Source organism: Oncorhynchus masou, chromosome 5 (genome assembly GCF_036934945.1).
Source record: "Oncorhynchus masou masou isolate Uvic2021 chromosome 5, UVic_Omas_1.1, whole genome shotgun sequence".
Lineage (NCBI taxonomy): Eukaryota > Metazoa > Chordata > Actinopteri > Salmoniformes > Salmonidae > Oncorhynchus > Oncorhynchus masou.
In genome coordinates, this window is record NC_088216.1 from 4,001,157 (window position 1) to 4,023,656 (window position 22,500).

Consider the following 22,500-nt stretch of genomic DNA (forward strand, 5'->3'; position numbering starts at 1 on the left):
GGGAGGGAGAGAGAATTCAGGAGGGAGGGAGGGAGGGAGGAGGGAGGGGGAGGGAGGGAGAATTCAGGTGGGAGGGAGGGAGAGGGAGGGAGGGGGAGGGAGGGAGAATTCAGGTGGGAGGGAGGGAGGGAGGGAGGGAGGGAGGGAGGGAGGGAGGGAGGGAGGGAGGGAGGGAGGGAGGGAGGGAGGGGGAGGGAGGGAGGGAGAGGGAGGGAGGGAGAGGAAGAGAGGGTGATAAACCAGGAAAGGGAAGGAAACAGATCAGTGGCAGCAGACTGGTATATAGCCTCATTACTACCTGGTACTAATGTATATAGCCTCATTACTACCTGGTACTAATGTATATAGCCTCATTACTACCTGGTACTAATGTATATAGCCTCATTACTACCTGGTACTCCTGTATATAGCCTCACTACTACCTGGTACCCCCTGTATATAACCTCATTACTACCTGGTACTACTGTATATAACCTCATTACTACCTGGTACTAATGTATATAGCCTCATTACTACCTGGTACTACTGTATATAACCTCATTACTACCTGGTACTACTGTATATAACCTCATTACTACCTGGTACTACTGTATACAACCTCATTACTACCTGGTACTCCTGTATATAACCTCATTACTACCTGGTACTACTGTATATAACCTCATTACTACCTGGTACTACTGTATATAACCTCATTACTACCTGGTACTACTGTATATAGCCTCATTACTACCTGGTACTACTGTATATAGCCTCATTACTACCTGGTACTAATGTATATAGCCTCATTACTACCTGGTACTAATGTATATAGCCTCATTACTACCTGGTACTAATGTATATAGCCTCATTACTACCTGGTACTCCTGTATATAACCTCATTACTACCTGGTACTACTGTATATAACCTCATTACTACCTGGTACTAATGTATATAGCCTCATTACTACCTGGTACTACTGTATATAACCTCATTACTACCTGGTACTACTGTATATAACCTCATTACTACCTGGTACTACTGTATACAACCTCATTACTACCTGGTACTCCTGTATATAACCTCATTACTACCTGGTACTACTGTATATAACCTCATTACTACCTGGTACTACTGTATATAACCTCATTACTACCTGGTACTACTGTATATAGCCTCATTACTACCTGGTACTACTGTATATAACCTCATTACTACCTGGTACTCCTGTATATAACCTCATTACTACCAGGTACTAATGTATATAACCTCATTACTACCTGGTATTCCTGTATATAGCCTCATTACTACCTGGTACTAATGTATATAGCCTCATTACTACCTGGTACTACTGTATATAGCCTCACTACTACCTGGTACCCCCTGTATATAACCTTATTACTACCTGGTACTCCCTGTATATAACCTCATTACTACCAGGTACTAATGTATATAACCTCATTACTACCTGGTATTCCTGTATATAGCCTCATTACTACCTGGTACTAATGTATATAGCCTCATTACTACCTGGTACTACTGTATATAGCCTCACTACTACCTGGTACCCCCTGTATATAACCTCATTACTACCTGGTACTACTGTATATAACCACATTACTACCTGGTACTCCTGTATATAACCTCATTACTACCTGGTACTACTGTATATAACCTCATTACTACCTGGTACTACTGTATATAGCCTCATTACTACCTGGTACTCCTGTATATAACCTCATTACTACCTGGTACTACTGTATATAACCTCATTACTACCTGGTACTCCTGTATATAGCCTCATTACTACCTGGTACTAATGTATATAGCCTCACTACTACCTGGTACTCCTGTATATAACCTCATTACTACCTGGTATTCCTGTATATAACCTCATTACTACCTGGTACTACTGTATATAACCTCATTACTACCTGGTACTACTGTATATAACCTCATTACTACCTGGTACTACTGTATATAACCTCATTACTACCTGGTACTACTGTATATAACCTCATTACTACCTGGTACTACTGTATATAACCTCATTACTACCTGGTACTACTGTATATAACCTCATTACTACCTGGTACTACTGTATATAACCTCATTACTACCTGGTACTCCTGTATATAACCTTATTACTACCTGGTACTAATGTATATAACCTCATTACTACCTGGTACTACTGTATATAACCTCATTACTACCAGGTACTACTGTATATAACCTCATTACTACCTGGTACTACTGTATATAACCTCATTACTACCTGGTACTCCTGTATATAGCCTCATTACTACCTGGTATTCCTGTATATAGCCTCATTACTACCTGGTACTAATGTATATAACCTCAATACTGCCTGGTACTACTGTATATAACCTCATTACTACCTGGTACTCCTGTATATAGCCTCATTACTACCTGGTACTAATGTATATAACCTCATTACTACCTGGTACTACTGTATATAACCTCATTACTACCTGGTACTACTGTATATAACCTCATTACTACCTGGTACTACTGTATATAACCTCATTACTACCTGGTACCCCTGTATATAACCTCATTACTACCTGGTACCCCTGTATATAGCCTCATTACTATCTGGTACTCCTGTATATAGTCTCATTACTACCTGGTACTCCTGTATATAGTCTAATTACTACCTGGTACCCCTATATATAGCCTCATTACTATCTGGTACTACTGTATATAGCCTCATTACTACCTGGTACTCCTGTATATAGTCTCATTACTACCTGGTACTACTGTATATAGTCTCATTACTAACCTGGTACCCCTGTATATAACCTCATTACTACCTGGTACCCCTGTATATAGCCTCATTACTATCTGGTACTCCTGTATATAGTCTCATTACTACCTGGTACTCCTGTATATAGTCTCATTACTACCTGGTACCCCTGTATATAGCCTCATTACTACCTGGTACTCCTGTATATAACCTCATTACTACCTGGTACTCCTGTATATAACCTCATTACTACCTGGTATTCCTGTATATAACCTCATTACTACCTGGTATTCCTGTATATAGCCTCATTACTACCTGGTACTCCTGTATATAACCTCATTACTACCTGGTACTCCTGTATATTACCTCATTACTACCTGGTTACTATTTTCTAATTTTATTTTGCAAATGTTCTTACTTTTTTAAACTCTGCTGTTTACTCCCTGATACTCCTGGTATAATTTATTAATATAATAATTAATTAATTGTTGGGAAAAGGGCTTGTGGCTTATTACATCACAATAACATCTACAACTGTTGTATTCGGTGCAAGTGAGGATTCAAATTAGATTAGACTTGATTTATAGTAGTATGTTGATATAAACAGTGGGGTTCTGGGACAGAGTGTGAGTGAGTGGGTGAGTGTGTGAGTGAGTGAGTGAGTGAGTGAGTGACTGTCTGTCCGTCCGTCCGTCCGTCCGTGTGTGTGCGTGTGTGTGTGTGTGCGTGTACCTTTGCCCTGGGCCAAGTTGCGGTTGAATCCCAGTGGACTGACAAACTCAAACAGGAAGACAGAGACGGCCGTTACCAGGAGTAACATCACAAACATCATCACCCAGACAGACGCACTGAATGGCTCTGAGAGAGAGAGGGGGAGAGAGGGGAGGAAGGGAGAGAGCCACAGAGAGAGAGAGAGGGAGGGGGAGAGGGAGAGAGAGAGAGAGAAGGGGGAGAGAGAGAGAGGGGGGGGAGAGAGGGAAGGAAGGGACAGTTTCATAACCACTTCATTTGGTGTAAAGCATTGCCATCAGCAGCACCAGCCCTTTAAAACCAACGCTTCTGTAGATACATACTTATCATTAATCTCTATAACACCATACTAAGCAGACAGAGATAGATGGAGGAGGGGAGGAGAAAGATATACAGAAAGATATCTAGAGAGACGGACTGGGAGAAAGAGAATGAGTGAGAGAAAGGGAGAGAGAGAATGGAGAGAGAGAAAGAGAGAATGGAGAGAGAGAGAGAGAGAGGGAGAGAGAGAGAGGGAGAGAGAGAGGGAGAGAGAGAGAGAGAGAGAGAGAGAGAGGGAGAGAGAGGGGAGAGAGAGAGAGAGAGAGGGAGAGAGAGGGAGAGAGAGAGAGAGATGGAGGAAGGAGAGAGAGAGAGAGAGAGAGAGGGGGAGAGAGAGAGAGAGAGAGAGAGAGAGAGAGAGAGAGAGAGAGAGAGAGAGAGAGAGAGAAAAAAAATAAAAACCAAACGCTGGCTTTATCGACTTCCAAAGAGCTATTTGGCATACAGGACTGTTCTACAAAGTTATTGAAAGTGGTGTTGGGGGTAAAACATATGACATAACTAAATCAATATATACTGGCGATACGTGCAGTATTCAAATTGTCAAGGAAAGAACAGAATTCGATAACCAGGGGCAGGGCGTTCGTCAGGGTTGCAATCTGAGCCCTGCACTCTTCAATATTTACATCAACGAATTGGCCACTATTCTAGAAAAATCCTCAGCCCCTGGTGTTAGTCTCCACAATTGAGAGTTTAAATGCCTGCTCTTCACAGATGACCTATGCCTGCTGTCACCCACAGCACATGGCCTACAGCAGAGCCTGGACCTGCTAGAGCAGTACTGCCAGACCTGGGCCCTGGCAGTAAACCCCCACAGCACATGGCCTACGGCAGAGCCTGGACCTGCTAGAGCAGTACTACCAGACCTGGGCCCTGGCAGTAAACCCCCACAGCACCTGGCCTACAGCAGAGCCTGGACCTGCTAGAGCAGTACTGCAAGACCTGGGCCCTGGCAGTAAACCCCCACAGCCCCTGGCCTACAGCAGAGCCTGGACCTGCTAGAGCAGTACTCCCAGACCTGGGTCCTGGCAGTAAACCCCCACAGCCCCTGGCCTACAGCAGAGCCTGGACCTGCTAGAGCAGTACTACCAGACCTGGGTCCTGGAAGTAAATATATATATAGGGTTTAAATATATAGAGTACTGTACACACTACAATTACTGAGGTTTAAATATATAGAGTACTGGACACACTACAATTAATGAGGTTTAAATATATAGAGTACTGCACACACTACAATTACTGAGGTTTAAATATATAGAGTACTGTACACACTACACTTACTGAGGTTTAAATATATAGAGTACTGTACACACTACAATTACTGAGGTTTAAATATATAGAGTACTGCACACACTACAATTACTGATGTTTAAATATATAGAGTACTGCATATACTACAATTACTGAGGTTTAAACATATAGAGCACTGCACATACTACAATTACTGAGGTTTAAATATATAGAGTACTGTACATGTCAGGATTTGGCCAGGGTTGTTCCGGGTTTTGGTCACTAGATGCCCCCATTGTGCTTTTTGACCTTATGTTTTTTCCCTTGTTCCCCATTATTATTTGCACCTGTGCCTCGTTTCCCCTGATTGTATTTAAACCCTTAGTTTCCCTCAGTTCTGTGCTCTGTGTTTGTATGTTAGCACCCAGCCCTAGTGTTCTGTGTATTCTTGTCGATTCCGGTGGATGCTCTTGTGGAATTCTGTTTTTGAGTATCTCTTGAGGCTTTTTTGTGCTATTCCTACCACCTTTTGGATTTGCCATTTTTGTATTGAAGGACTTCTCCTTTTTTACTTTATTAAATACACCGTCTTAAGTACTGCTGTGTCTGCCTCATCTTCTGGGTTCTGCTGACTATTCGTGGCTCAGTTGGTTAAGTGACTGCTTCTCACTCCGGAGACCCAGGTTCGTAACCGGGTCCTGACAGTACACACTACACTTACTGAGGTTTAAATATATAGAGTACTGTACACACTACAATTACTGATGTTTAAATATATAGAGTACTGTACACACTACAATTACTGAGGTCTAAATATATACAGTACTGCACACACTACAATTACTGAGGTTTAAATATATAGAGTACTGCACACACTACAATTACTGATGTTTAAATATATAGAGTACTGTATACACTACAATTACTGAGGTTTAAACATATAGAGTACTGTACACACTATAATTACTGAGGTTTAAATATATAGAGTACTGGACACACTACAATTAATGAGGTTTAAATATATAGAGTACTGCACACACTACAATTACTGAGGTTTAAATATATAGAGTACTGTACACACTACACTTACTGAGGTTTAAATATATAGAGTACTGTACACACTACAATTACTGAGGTCTAAATATATAGAGTACTGTACACACTACAATTACTGATGTTTAAATATATAGAGTACTGTACACACTACAATTACTGATGTTTAAATATATAGAGTACTGCACATACTACAATTACTGAGGTTTAAATATATAGAGTACTGCACACACTACAATTACTGAGGTTTAAATATATAGAGTACTGCACACACTACAATTACTGAGGTTTAAATATATAGAGTACTGTACACACTACAATTACTGAGGTTTAAATATATAGAGTACTGTACACACTACAATTACTGATGTTTAAATATATAGAGTACTGCACACACTACAATTACTGAGGTTTAAATATATAGAGTACTGCACACACTACAATTACTGATGTTTAAATATATAGAGTACTGCATATACTTCAATTACTGAGGTTTAAACATATAGAGCACTGCACATACTACAATTACTGACGTTTAAATATATAGAGTACTGTACACACTACAATTACTGAGGTTTAAACATATAGAGTACTGTACACACTACACTTACTGAGGTTTAAATATATAGAGTACTGTACACACTACAATTACTGAGGTTTAAATATATAGAGTACTGTACACACAACAATTACTGAGGTTTAAATATATAGAGTACTGCACATACTACAATTACTGAGGTTTAAATATATAGAGTACTGCACACACTACAATTACTGAGGTTTAAATATATAGAGTACTGCACACACTACAATTACTGAGGTTTAAATATATAGAGTACTGTACACACTACAATTACTGAGGTTTAAATATATAGAGTACTGTACACACTACAATTACTGATGTTTAAATATATAGAGTACTGTACACACTACAATTACTGAGGTTTAAATATATAGAGTACTGTACACCCTACAATTACTGATGTTTAAATATATAGAGTACTGTACACACTACAATTACTGAGGTTTAAATATATAGAGTACTGTACACACTACAATTACTGAGGTTTAAATATATAGAGTACTGTACACACTACAATTACTGAGGTTTAAATATATAGAGTACTGTACACACTACAATTACTGAGGTTTAAATATATAGAGTACTGTACATACTACAATTACTGAGGTTTAAATATATAGAGTACTGTACATACTACAATTACTGAGGTTTAAATATATAGAGTACTGTACACACTACAATTACTGAGGTTTAAATATATAGAGTACTGTACACACTACAATTACTGAGGTTTAAATATATATAGTGCTGTACACACTACAATTACTGAGGTCTAAATATATAGAGTACTGTACACACTACAATTACTGAGGTTTAAATATATAGAGTACTGTACACACTACAATTACTGAGGTTTAAATATATAGAGTACTGTACACACTACAATTACTGAGGTCTAAATATATAGAGTACTGTACACACTACAATTACTGATGTTTAAATATATAGAGTACTGCACATACTGCATTTACTGAGGTTTAAATATATAGAGTACTGCACACACTACATTTACTGAGGTTTAAATATATAGAGTACTGCACACACTACAATTACTGAGGTTTAAATATATAGAGTACTGTACACACTACAATTACTGAGGTTTAAATATATAGAGTACTGTACACACTACAATTACTGAGGTCTAAATATATAGAGTACTGTACACACTACAATTACTGATGTTTAAATATATAGAGTACTGCACATACTACAATTACTGAGGTTTAAATATATAGAGTACTGCACACACTACAATTACTGAGGTTTAAATATATAGAGTACTGCACACACTACAATTACTGAGGTTTAAATATATAGAGTACTGTACACACTACAATTACTGAGGTTTAAATATATAGAGTACTGTACACACTACAATTACTGAGGTCTAAATATATAGAGTACTGTACACACTACAATTACTGATGTTTAAATATATAGAGTACTGCACATACTACAATTACTGAGGTTTAAATATATAGAGTACTGCACACACTACAATTACAGAGGTTTAAATGTATACAGTACTGCACACACTACAATTACTGAGGTTTAAATATATAGAGTACTGTACACACTACAATTACTGAGGTTTAAATATATAGAGTACTGTACACACTACAATTTACTTAGGTTTAAAAATAAGCTCAACTGGACACCTTAATGAGCCAGTGAATGAACTGAGAGAGAAAGCACACAGGGCATTCTACGCCATTAAAAAACTAATTCAAATTGACATACCTATTAAAATGTGGCTAAAACTAATTGAATATGTCATTGAACCAATTGCACTTTATGGCAGTGAGGTGTGGGGTGCATGCAGAGTTCTGTAAGATTCTCCCACATGTCCAGAGGAAAACTACAAACAATGCATGCAGGGCAGAATTAGACCAATATCCACTAATAATAAAAACTCAAAAAAGAGCAATTAAGTTTTGGAAACATCTAAAATACAGTGTCCCCCTCTCATATCATTACCAAGCCCTACAATGCCAAGAGCTGAGCAAAGAAAAGAGTCCCCTCATCCAGCTGGTCCTGGGGCTGAGTTCACTAACCTGTTCTACTAACACACTGAAGCCTCAGTCCCCTCATCCAGCTGGTCCTGGGGCTGAGTTCACTAACCTGTTCTACTAACACACTGAAGCCTCAGTCCCCTCATCCAGCTGGTCCTGGGGCTGAGTTCACTAACCTGTTCTACTAACACACTGAAGCCTCAGTCCCCTCATCCAGCTGGTCCTGGAGCTGAGTTCACTAACCTGTTCTACTAACACACTGAAGCCTCAGTCCCCTCATCCAGCTGGTCCTGGGGCTGAGTTCACTAACCTGTTCTACTAACACACTGAAGCCTCAGTCCCCTCATCCAGCTGGTCCTGGGGCTGAGTTCACTAACCTGTTCTACTAACACACTGAAGCCTCAGTCCCCTCATCCAGCTGGTCCTGGGGCTGAGTTCACTAACCTGTTCTACTAACACACTGAAGCCTCAGTCTCCTCATCCAGCTGGTCCTGGGGCTGAGTTCACTAACCTGTTCTACTAACACACTGAAGCCTCAGTCCCCTCATCCAGCTGGTCCTGAGTTCACTAACCTGTTCTACTAACACACTGAAGCCTCAGTCCCCTCATCCAGCTGGTCCTGGGGCTGAGTTCACTAACCTGTTCTACTAACACACTGAAGCCTCAGTCCCCTCATCCAGCTGGTCCTGGGGCTGAGTTCACTAACCTGTTCTACTAACACACTGAAGCCTCAGTCCCCTCATCCAGCTGGTCCTGGGGCTGAGTTCACTAACCTGTTCTACTAACACACTGAAGCCTCAGTCCCCTCATCCAGCTGGTCCTGGGCCTGAGTTCACTAACCTGTTCTACTAACACACTGAAGCCTCAGTCCCCTCATCCAGCTGGTCCTGGGGCTGAGTTCACTAACCTGTTCTACTAACACACTGAAGCCTCAGTCCCCTCATCCAGCTGGTCCTGGGGCTGAGTTCACTAACCTGTTCTACTAACACACTGAAGCCTCAGTCCCCTCATCCAGCTGGTCCTGGGGCTGAGTTCACTAACCTGTTCTACTAACACACTGAAGCCTCAGTCCCCTCATCCAGCTGGTCCTGGGCCTGAGTTCACTAACCTGTTCTACTAACACACTGATGCCTCAGTCCCCTCATCCAGCTGGTCCTGGGCCTGAGTTCACTAACCTGTTCTACTAACACACTGAAGCCTCAGTCCCCTCATCCAGCTGGTCCTGGGGCTGAGCTCACTAACCTGTTCTACTAACACACTGAAGCCTCAGTCCCCTCATCCAGCTGGTCCTGAGTTCACTAACCTGTTCTACTAACACACTGAAGCCTCAGTCCCCTCATCCAGCTGGTCCTGGGGCTGAGTTCACTAACCTGTTCTACTAACACACTGAAGCCTCAGTCCCCTCATCCAGCTGGTCCTGGGGCTGAGTTCACTAACCTGTTCTACTAACACACTGAAGCCTCAGTCCCCTCATCCAGCTGGTCCTGGGGCTGAGTTCACTAACCTGTTCTACTAACACACTGAAGCCTCAGTCCCCTCATCCAGCTGGTCCTGGGGCTGAGTTCACTAACCTGTTCTACTAACACACTGAAGCCTCAGTCCCCTCATCCAGCTGGTCCTGGGGCTGAGTTCACTAACCTGTTCTACTGACACACTGAAGCCTCAGTCCCCTCATCCAGCTGGTCCTGGGGCTGAGTTCACTAACCTTTTCTACTAACACACTGAAGCCTCAGTCCCCTCATCCAGCTGGTCCTGAGTTCACTAACCTGTTCTACTAACACACTGAAGCCTCAGTCCCCTCATCCAGCTGGTCCTGGGGCTGAGTTCACTAACCTGTTCTACTAACACACTGAAGCCTAAGTCCCCTCATCCAGCTGGTCCTGAGTTCACTAACCTGTTCTACTAACACACTGAAGCCTCAGTCCCCTCATCCAGTTGGTACTGGGGCTGAGTTCACAAATCTGTTCTACTAACACACTGAAGCCTCAGTCCCCTCATCCAGCTGGTCCTGGGGCTGAGTTCACTAACCTGTTCTACTAACACACTGAAGCCTCAGTCCCCTCATCCAATCAATCAGAATAAACCAAATTACAACACAGTCAAAACAAAGCTATGTCAGGACCTGGGTCTCCGGAGTGAGAAACAGTCACTTAACCAACTGAGCCACGAATAGTCAGCAGAACCCAGAAGATGAGGCAGACACAGCAGTACTTAAGACGGTATATTTAATAAAGAAAAAATCCTTAAATACAAAAAATGGCAAATCCAAAAGGTGGTAGGAAAAACACAAAAAGGCCTCAAAAGAAACTAACAAAAAATAAACAAAAACAAAAAACAGAATACCACAAGAGCGTCACCCGGAATCGACAAGAGTACACAGAACACTAGGGCAGGGTGCTAACATGCAAACACAGAGCACAGAACAGAGGGAAACTAAGGGTTTAAATACACTCAGGGGAAACGAGGCACAGGTGCAAATAATAATGGGGAACAAGGGAAAAACATAAGGACAAAAAGCACAATGGGGACATCTACTGACCAACAACCGGAACAACCCTGGCCAAATCCTGACAAGCTACATTGCTTATTGGGAAACACAAGCACAAAGCAAAATGCAGTGCTATCTGGCCCTAAATGGACAGTACACTGTGGCTAAATATTTGACCATGGTTACTGATCAAAACCTTAGAAACACCTTGACAGCGTACAGGCTCAGTGAGCACAGCCTTGCCATTGAGAAGGGTAGACACAGGAAAACCTGGCTCCCTGTAGAGGAAAGGCTGTGCAACCACTGCATCACAGCAGAACCTGTCTCCCTGTAGAGGAAAGGCTGTGTAACCACTGCACCACAACAGAACCTGTCTCCCTGTAGAGGAAAGGCTGTGCAACCACTGCACCACAGCAGAACCTGTCTCCCTGTAGAGGAAAGGCTGTGTAACCACTGCACCACAGCAGAACCTGGCTCCCTGTAGAGGAAAGGCTGTGCAACCACTGCACCACAGCAGAACCTGTCTCCCTGTAGAGGAAAGGCTGTGCAACCACTGCACCACAACAGAACCTGTCTCCCTGTAGAGGAAAGGCTGTGTAACCACTGCACCACAGCAGAACCTGAGACGGAGCTGCATTTCCTGACAAAATTTCAAAAACATAAAACAATCATTTCCCCAAATGTGAAAACCTTATTCAAGGTTTCAAAGACCTCTCTGATGAGAGTAGGCTACCCGTCCTGTTGGGGGAGGAGTCAGAGAGCTGTGGGTTGGCAGCGCACTACATTGCTGCCTGCCATAAGATGAGGGACAGTGTCTGACAGACCAATCAACCTGCACATGTACTCTACTGTATACTTATTGTTATTGTTCAATGTGTTGGTTATTTTGACACTTGGTTATTGTTGTTACTGTTGTCCCGTTGACAATTTGGATTCTCATGTTTATATTGTAAATATCCAAAATAAGCTTTGGCAATATGTACATTGTTACGTCATGCCAATAAAGCAAATTGAATTGAATTGAGAGAGAGAAAGAGAAAGAGAGAATGGAGAGAGAGAGAATGGAGAGAGATAGACAGAGAGAGAGAGAATGGAGAGAGAATGGAGAGAGATAGAAAGAGAGAGAGAGAATGGAGAGAGAGAGAATGGAGAGAGATAGACAGAGAGATAGACAGAGAGAGAGAGAATGGAGAGAGATAGACAGAGAGAGAGAGAAAGAGAGAGAGAGAGACGAGAGAATGGAAAGAGAGAATGGAGAGAGAGAATGGAGAGAGATAGACAGAGAGAGAATGGACAGAGAGAGAGAGAGAATGGAGAGAGAGAATGGAGTGAGATAGACAGAAAGAGAGAGAATGGAGTGAGATAGACAGAGAGAGAGAGAATGGAGAGAGAGAGAGTGGAGAGAGATAGACACAGAGAGAGAGAATGGAGAGATAGACACAGAGAGAGAGAGAATGGAGAGAGAGACACAGAGAGAGAGAGAGAGAGTGGAGAGAGAGAATGGAGAGAGATAGACACAGAGAGAGAGAATGAGAATGGAGAGAGAGACACAGAGAGAGGTTAGTCACAGTAAGTTTGAGTTTCTAGCACATTTCCTTATTTCTCATTATTCCCTTGGATCTTCTCTGAGCGGAAAGTCTCACTGCCAACGGGCAGGAGAGGAGGAGGTGGAGGAGAGAAGAGGGAGAAGGAGAGGAGATGAGAGGGAAAAGGGAGGAGGAGATGAAAGTGAGAGGATAGGAGGGGAGGAGTGGAGAGAAGAGGGAGAGGAGAGGAGAGGAGAGGGGGAGGAGAGGGAAAAGGGGAGGAGGAGAGGGGTAGGAGAGGAGAGGGAGAGATGAGGAGGAGGAGGAGGAAGATGAGGAGGAGAAGAGATGAGGAGAGGAGAGATGGAAAGAAGATAGAGAGGAGGAGGAGGAAAGGAGAGGATTCAGAGTGTGGTGTGGCAAAGAGTCAGACGGAGTGAGTTAGCCAAACCCTCGCTTCATTCTCGTCACCAAACCCACTGGCTCCAGGTTATCTACAAGTCTCTGCTAAGTAAAGCCACGCCTTATCTCAGCTCACTGGTCACCATAGCAACACCCACTCGTAGCATGCGCTCCAGCAGGTATATCTCACTGGTCACCCCCAAAGCCAATCCCTCCTTTGGTCGCCTTTCCTTCCAGTTCTCTCCAGCAGCTCACAGATCCCTTTACCTGTATAGCCTATCTGTAATATAGCCCATCCAACTGCCTCATCCCCATACTGTTATTTATTTTGCTCCTTTTGCACCCCAATATCTCTACTTGATCATCTTCTTCACATCAATCATTCCAGTGTTTAATTAATATATTGTAATTACTTCGCCACTATGGCCTATTTATTGCCTTACCTCCCTTATCCTAACTCATTTGCACACACTGTATATAGAGTTTTTCTACTGTATTATTGACTGTATGTTTGTTTATTCCATGTGTAACTCTGTGTTGTTGTTTGTGTCGAACTGCTTTGCTTTATTCTTGGCCGGGTCGCAGTTGTAAATGAGAACTTGTTCTCAACTAGCCGACCTGGTTAACCTCTTACATTTACATTTAAGTCATTTAGCAGACGCTCTTATCCAGAGCGACTTACAAATTGGTGAATTCACCTTCTGACATCCAGTGGAACAGCCACTTTACAATAGTGCATCTAAATCATTAAGGGGGGGTGGTGAGAAGGATTACTTATCCTATCCTAGGTATTCCTTGAAGAGGTGGGGTTTCAGGTGTCTCCGGAAGGTGGTGATTGACTCCGCTGTCCTGGCGTCTTGAAACTCTAGGGGCGCTATATCATTTTTGGATAAAAAGACGTGCCCGTTTTAAGCGCAATATTTTGTCACAAAAAGATGCTCGACTATGCATATAATTGGTAGCTTTGGAAAGAAAACACTCTGACGTTTCCAGAACTGCAAAGATATTTTCTGTGCGTGCCCTAGAACGTGAGCTACAGGCAAAACCAAGATGAAACGGCATCCAGGAAATGAGCAGGATTTTTGAGGCTCCGTTTTCCATTGTCTCCTTATATGGCTGTGAATGCGAGAGGAATGAGTCTGCCCTTTCTGTCGTTTCCCCAAGGTGTCTGCAGCATTGTGACGTATTTGTAGGCATATCATTGGAAGATTGACCATAAGAGACCACATTTACCAGGTGTCCGCCCGGTGTCCTGCGCCGAAATTGGTGCGCAAACCTCAGCTGCAAGTATTTTTCCATGGAATTCAGAGAAGAAAGCAGGCTTCCACGAACGATATATCAATGAAGAGATATGTGAAAAAACACCTTGAGGATTGATTCCAAACAACGTTTGCCATGTTTCGGTCGATATTATGGAGTTAATTCGGTAAAAGTTTGACGTTGTTGGTGACTGAATATTTGGTTCGTTTCGGTAGCCAAATGTGATTTTCTCCTACACAAAGATGCTTTCAGGAAAAACTGAACATTTGCTATGTAACTGAGAGTCTCCTCATTGAAAACATCCAAAGCTCTTCAAAGGTAAATGATTTTATTTATTTGGTTATCTGGTTTTTGTGAAAATGTTGCGTGCTAAATGCTACTCAAAATGCTATGCTAGCTTTGCATACTCTTACACAAATTAGTCAATTTCTATGGTTCAAAAGCATATTTTGAAAATCTGAGATGACAGTGTTGTTAAGAAAAGGCTAAGCTTGAGAGCAAACGCATTATTTTCATTTTATTTGCGATTTTCAGAAATCGTTAACGTTACATTATGCTAATGAGCTTGAGGCTATAACTGTATACAGGTTTTTTTCATAGCCAAACATGAACAAAATGGAGCGATTTGTCCTACACAAATAATATTTTTTTGAAAAACTGAACATTTGCTATCTAACTGAGAGTCTCCTCATTGAAAACATCTGAAGTTCTTCAAAGGTAAATGATTTTATTTGAATTATTTTCTTGTTTTTGTGAAAATGTTGCTGGCTGAATTCTAGGCTTATAGCTATGTTAGCAATCAATACTTTTACACAAATGCTTGTTTAGCTATGGTTGAAAAGAATATTTTGAAAATCTGAGATGACAGTGTTGTTAACAAAAGTCTAAGCTTGAGAGCAAATATATTTATTTCATTTCATTTGCGATTTTCATGAATAGTTAACGTTGCGTTATGCTAATGAGCTTGAGGCTATAAATAGAATCCCGGATACGGGATTGCGCGACGCAACAGGTTAAATAATGGTGAAATATAATAAAATAAAAGAAGAGGAGACACGGAGAGGAGGTGAGGAGAGGAGACTTGGAGAGGAAGAGAGGAGAGGAGAGATGGAGAGGAGGAGAGGAAGAGAGGAGAGGAGACATGGAGAGGAAGAGAGGAGAGGAGAGATGGAGAGGAGGAGAGGAGACATATAGAGGAAGTGAGAAGGAGAGGAGACATGGAAAGGAGGACAGGAAAAGAGGAGACACGGAGAGGAGAAGAGAGAAAGGGAGGAGAGTAGAGAGAAAGAGAGGAGGAGAGGAAGAGTGGAGACACAGAGAGGAGGAGAGGAGAGAGAAAGGGAGGAGACAGGGAGAGGAGGAGAGGAAGAGTGGAGACACGGAGAGGAGGAGAGAAGGGAGAAAGGGAGGAGAGTAGAGAGAAAGAGAGGAGGAGAGGAAGAGTGGAGACATGGAGGGGAGGAGAGGTGAGAGAAAGGGAGGAGAGGAGAGAGAAAGGGAGGAGAGGAGAGAGAAGGGGAGGAGAGGAGAGAGAAAGAGAGGAGGAGAGGAAGAGAGGAGATAGGGAGAGGAGTAGAGGAGAGAGAAAGGGAGGAGAGGAGAGAGAAAGGGAAGAGAGGAGAGAGAAAGGGAGGAGACAGAGAGAGGAGGAGAGGAAGAGTGGAGACATGGAGAGGAGGAGAGGAGAGAGAAAGGGAGGAGACAGAGAGAGGAGGAGTGGAGAGAGGAAGGGAGGAGACAGGTAGAGGAGGAGAGGAGAGAGAAAGGGAGGAGAGGAGAGAGAAAGGGAGGAGAGGAGAGAGAAAGAGAGGAGGAGAAACGACCATGTGGGCAACATTGGTTGAAGTGATGTTTTGACATGTCTTTTTTTAGTGACCTGTTTTTAAATAATGAATAGATTGTGAACGACCCAGATTCTAATCCACAACATGACATCATCGTCAGGGGAACCTGCTGTAGTAAAGAAGACTTGCTTGCAACTCAGACAACCAGAACAAGACTAGAGCTGATAGAGGTGGGACCTTCCTCTCTAACACAGTGTTAGAGCAGCCATGGGAATCTCCAGTCCTCTGGGGCCTCAGACATGGAGCTGACGCACCTGATTAAACTAACTGCATTCTGACTCATTGATGACTCATCGATTACTCATTGATTATTAGAGTCAGGTCAGGACTGGGGTTGACCATCCCTGGATTAGAGAGGACTGGGGTTGATCATCCCTGGATTAGAGAGGACTGGGGTTGACCATCCCTGGATTAGAGAGGACTGGGGTTGACCATCCCTGATTTAGAGAGGACTGGGGTTGACCATCCCTGGATTAGAGAGGACTGGGGTTGACCATCCCTGGATTAGAGAGGACTGGGGTTGACCATCACTGGATTAGAGAGGACTGGGGTTGACCATCACTGGATTAGAGAGGACTGGGGTTGACCATCACTGGATTAGAGAGGACTGGGGTTGACCATCCCTGGATTAGAGAGGACTGGGGTTGACCATCCCTGGATTAGAGAGGACTGGGGTTGACCATCACTGGATTAGAGAGGACTGGGGTTGACCATCACTGGATTAGAGAGGACTGGGGTTGACCATCCCTGGATTAGAGAGGACTGGGGTTGATCATCACTGGATTAGAGAGGACTGGGGTTGACCATTCCTGGATTAGAGAGGACTGGGGTTGATCATCACTGGATTAGAGAGGACTGGGGTTGACCATCCCTGGATTAGAGAGGACTGGGGTTGACCAACCCTGGATTAGAGAAGACTGGGGTTGACCATCCCTGGATTAGAGAGGACTGGGGTTGACCATCCCTGGATTAGAGAGGACTGGGGTTGACCAACCCTGGATTAGAGAAGACTGGGGTTGACCATCCCTGGATTAGAGAGGACTGGGGTTGACCATCCTTGGATTAGATAGGACTGGGGTTGACCATCACTGGATTAGAGAGGACTGGGGTTGACCATCACTGGATTAGAGAGGACTGGGGTTGACCATCCCTGGATTAGAGAGGACTGGGGTTGATCATCACTGGATTAGAGAGGACTGGGGTTGACCATCCCTGGATTATAGAGGACTGGGATTGACCCTCCCTGGATTAGAGAAGACTGGGGTTGACCATCCCGGGATTAGAGAGGACTGGGGTTGACCATCCCTGGATTAGAGATGACTGGGTTTGACCATCCCTGGATTAGAAGGAAAGAGATGACTGGAGTTGACCATCCCTGGATTAGAAGTAGAGAGAGGACTGGGGTTGACCATCTCTGGATTAGAGGGAGAAAGATGACTGTAGTTGACAATCCCTGGATTAGAGAGGACTGGGGTTGACCATCCCTGGATTAGAGGGAGAGAGAAGACTGGAGTTGACAATCCCTGGATTAGAGAGGACTGGGGTTGACCATCCCTGGATTAGAAGGAGAGAGATGACTGGAGTTGACCATCCCTGGATTAGAGGGAGAGAGATGACTGGAGTTGACCATCCCTGGATTAGAGGGAGAGCGATGACTGGAGTTGACAATCCCTGGTTTAGAGGGAGAGCGAAACAGACAGAGATGGTAAAACAGACAGACAGAGACAGCCAGCCAGCCAGACAGAAGAGCCAGACAGACAGACAGCCAGCCAGCCAGCCAGACAGACAGCCAGCCAGCCAGCCAGCCAGCCAGACAGACAGACAGACAGACAGACAGACAGACAGACAGACGTACCGAGGAATGCGGAGGGGGAGACGGTGCCGTTGCTCCGGGCGACCATGACGCTGATGCCCGTCTCCACGAAGGGGACAGAGAAGTCTATGACCTCTGACCTTTCCTCATTGATGGTCAACGACCCCACTGCCATCGCTGCCTTCTTTTCAATCACCTGGACAACACAGACACACATTATAAACACACACACACACATTATAAACACACACACACACATTATAAACACACACACACACACACACATTATAAACACACACATTATAAACACACACACACATTATAAACACACACACACACATTATAAACACACACACACATTATAAACACACACACATTATAAACACACACATTATAAACACACACACACATTATAAACACACACACACACATTATAAACACACACACACATTATAAACACACACACACACATTATAAACACACACACGCACATTATAAACACACACACACACACACATTATAAACACACACACACACATTATAAACACACACACACACATTATAAACACACACACACATTATAAACACACACACACACATACACATTATAAACACACACACACACATTATAAACACACACACACACACATTATAAACACACACACACATTATAAACACACACACACACATACACATTATAAACACACACACACACATTATAAACACACACACACACATTATAAACACACACACACACATACACATTATAAACACACACACACACACATTATAAACACACACACAAATTATAAACACACACACACATTATAAACACACACACACACACATTATAATTACACACACACACATTATAAACACACACACACACACATTATAAACACACACACACACACATTATAAACACACACACACATTATAAACACACACACACATTATAAACACACACACACATTTTAAACACACACACACATTATAAACACACACACACACACACACATTATAAACACACACACACACACACATTATAAACACACACACACATTATAAACACACACACACACACACATTATAAACACACACACACATTATAAACACACACACACACACACATTATAAACACACACACACATTATAAACACACACATTATAAACACACACATTATAAACACAAACATTATAAACACACACATTATAAACACACACATTATAAACACAAACATTATAAACACACACACACATTATAAACACACACACACACATTATAAACACACACATTATAAACACACACACACATTATAAACACACACACACATTATAAACACACACACACATTATAAACACAGACACACATTATAAACACACACATTATAAACACACCCACACATTATAAACACAAACATTATAAACACACACACACACACATTATAAACACACACACACATTATAAACACACACACACATTATAAACACACACACACACACATTATAAACACACACACACATTATAAACACACACACACACACACATTATAAACACACACACACACACACATTATAAACACAGACAGACAGACAGACAGACAGACAGACAGACAGACAGACAGACAGACAGACAGACAGACAGACAGACAGACAGACAGACAGGGTGTAGGGTCTCACCTCTCCCACCATGCCGTTCCAGACAGACAGACAGACAGACAGGGTGTAGGGTCTCACCTCTCCCACCATGCCATTCCAGACAGACAGACAGGGTGTAGGGTCTCACCTCTCCCACCATGCCGTTCCAGACAGACAGACAGACAGACAGACAGGGTGTAGGGTCTCACCTCTCCCACCATGCCGTTCCAGACAGACAGACAGACAGACAGACAGACAGACAGACAGGGTGTAGGGTCTCACCTCTCCCACCATGCCGTTCCAGACAGACAGACAGACAGACAGACAGGGTGTAGGGTCTCACCTCTCCCACCATGCCGTTCCAGACAGACAGACAGACAGACAGACAGACAGACAGACAGACAGACAGACAGACAGGGTGTAGGGTCTCACCTCTCCCACCATGCCGTTCCAGACAGACAGACAGACAGACAGACAGACAGACAGACAGACAGACAGACAGGGTGTAGGGTCTCACCTCTCCCACCATGCCGTTCCAGACAGACAGACAGACAGGGTGTAGGGTCTCACCTCTCCCACCATGCCGTTCCAGACAGACAGACAGACAGACAGACAGACAGGGTGTAGGGTCTCACCTCTCCCACCATGCCGTTCCAGACAGACAGACAGACAGACAGGGTGTAGGGTCTCACCTCTCCCACCATGCCGTTCCAGACAGACAGACAGACAGACAGACAGACAGGGTGTAGGGTCTCACCTCTCCCACCATGCCATTCCAGACAGACAGACAGACAGACAGGGTGTAGGGTCTCACCTCTCCCACCATGCCGTTCCAGACAGACACACAGACAGACAGACAGACAGACAGACAGACAGACAGACAGGGTGTAGGGTCTCACCTCTCCCACCATGCCGTTCCAGACAGACAGACAGACAGACAGACAGACAGACAGACAGACAGGGTGTAGGGTCTCACCTCTCCCACCATGCCGTTCCAGACAGACAGACAGACAGGGTGTAGGGTCTCACCTCTCCCACCATGCCGTTCCAGACAGACAGACAGACAGGGTGTAGGGTCTCACCTCTCCCACCATGCCGTTCCAGACAGACAGACAGACAGACAGACAGGGTGTAGGGTCTCACCTCTCCCACCATGCCGTTCCAGACAGACAGACAGACAGACAGACAGACAGACAGACAGACAGACAGGGTGTAGGGTCTCACCTCTCCCACCATGCCGTTCCAGACAGACAGACAGACAGACAGACAGACAGACAGACAGACAGACAGACAGGGTGTAGGGTCTCACCTCTCCCACCATGCCGTTCCAGACAGACAGACAGACAGACAGACAGGGTGTAGGGTCTCACCTCTCCCACCATGCCGTTCCAGACAGACAGACAGACAGACAGACAGACAGGGTGTAGGGTCTCACCTCTCCCACCATGCCGTTCCAGACAGACAGACAGACAGGGTGTAGGGTCTCACCTCTCCCACCATGCCGTTCCAGACAGACAGACAGGGTGTAGGGTCTCACCTCTCCCACCATGCCGTTCCAGACAGACAGACAGACAGACAGGGTGTAGGGTCTCACCTCTCCCACCATGCCGTTCCAGACGTTGTTGATCTTCTTGCCGTGTTTTCCGTTGGTCACCAGGTAGAGGTCGAAGGTGAACTTGACGTTCCGGGCGATCTTCTTCAGGATGTCGATACAGAACCCTTTACAACACTGCTTTATATAGGACCCTCCGCCTTCTGTAGAGTTACTGCAACGTACACACACACACACACACACACACACACACACACACACACACACACACACACACACACACACACACACACACACACACACACACACACACACACACACACACACACACACACACACACACACAGGTCAGTGTGTATCAGGGGCCAGGCTCTCTGTAAAGGAGTGTGTGAGTGGGCCAGGCTCTCTTTAAAGGAGTGTGTGAGTGGGCCAGACTGTCTGTAAAGGAGTGTGTGAGTGGGCCAGACTCTCTGTAAAGGAGTGTGAGTGGGCCAGACTGTCTGTAAAGGAGTGTGAGTGGGCCAGACTGTCTGTAAAGGAGTGTGTGAGTGGGCCAGACTCTCTGTAAAGGAGTGTGAGTGGGTTAGGCTCTCTGTAAAGGAGTGTGTGAGTGGGCCAGGCTCTCTCTGGTTTATTTAGACAACCCTGATCAACACTGACCTGTGTGTGTGTGTGTGTGTGTGTGTGTGTGTGTGTGTGTGTGTGTGTGTGTGTGTGTGTTGCAGTAAACAGGTCAGTGTGTATCAGGGCCTGGTTGTCTAAATAAACCAGATGAAGACATGGATAGAGGAGCAGATGCTGCAAGACTTTAAATAGAGCTCCAACTAACTACTGTATCTTAACACACACACACAGACACACACACACACGCGCGCGCACACACATCGAGTCTTCCTAGCTACCACCAGGATTAAAATATCAGATGGTCCTCTATCCCGTCTGTCTCCCTCTCTCTCTCTTCCTCTCTCTCCCTCTCTCTCTCTCTCTTCCTCTCTCTCTCTCTCCCTCTCTACTCTCTCTCTCTCTCTCTCTCTCTCTCTCCCTCTCTGTTTCCTTCTCTACCTCTCTCTCTCTCTCTCTCCCTCTCTCTCTACCTCTCTCTGCCTCTCTCTCCCTCTCTACCTCTCTACCTCTCTCTCTCTCTCTCCCTCTCTGTTTCCCTGTCTACCTCTCTCGCTCTCTCTTCCTCTCTCTCTCTCCCTTTCTCTCTCTCTCTCTCTCCCTCTCTCTCGTCCTCTCTCTCTCTCACCTTGTTTCTCTCTCTTTTCTCTCTACCCC

General features: G+C 44.0%; 1 protein-coding gene across 1 annotated transcript in view; it reads right to left on the minus strand.

Moving 5' to 3' along the window:
- Positions 1-22,500, minus strand: part of LOC135526081 (glutamate receptor ionotropic, NMDA 2A-like) — a 232,633-nt gene that overhangs the window by 60,876 nt on the left and 149,257 nt on the right. The window contains exons 11-13 of the mRNA XM_064954171.1: positions 21,265-21,436; positions 18,075-18,228; positions 3,480-3,605 (exon numbers count right to left, since the gene is read on the minus strand). Of these exons, the coding sequence (XP_064810243.1) occupies positions 3,480-3,605; positions 18,075-18,228; positions 21,265-21,436 (452 nt within the window). The remainder of the gene's footprint in view (positions 1-3,479; positions 3,606-18,074; positions 18,229-21,264; positions 21,437-22,500) is intronic.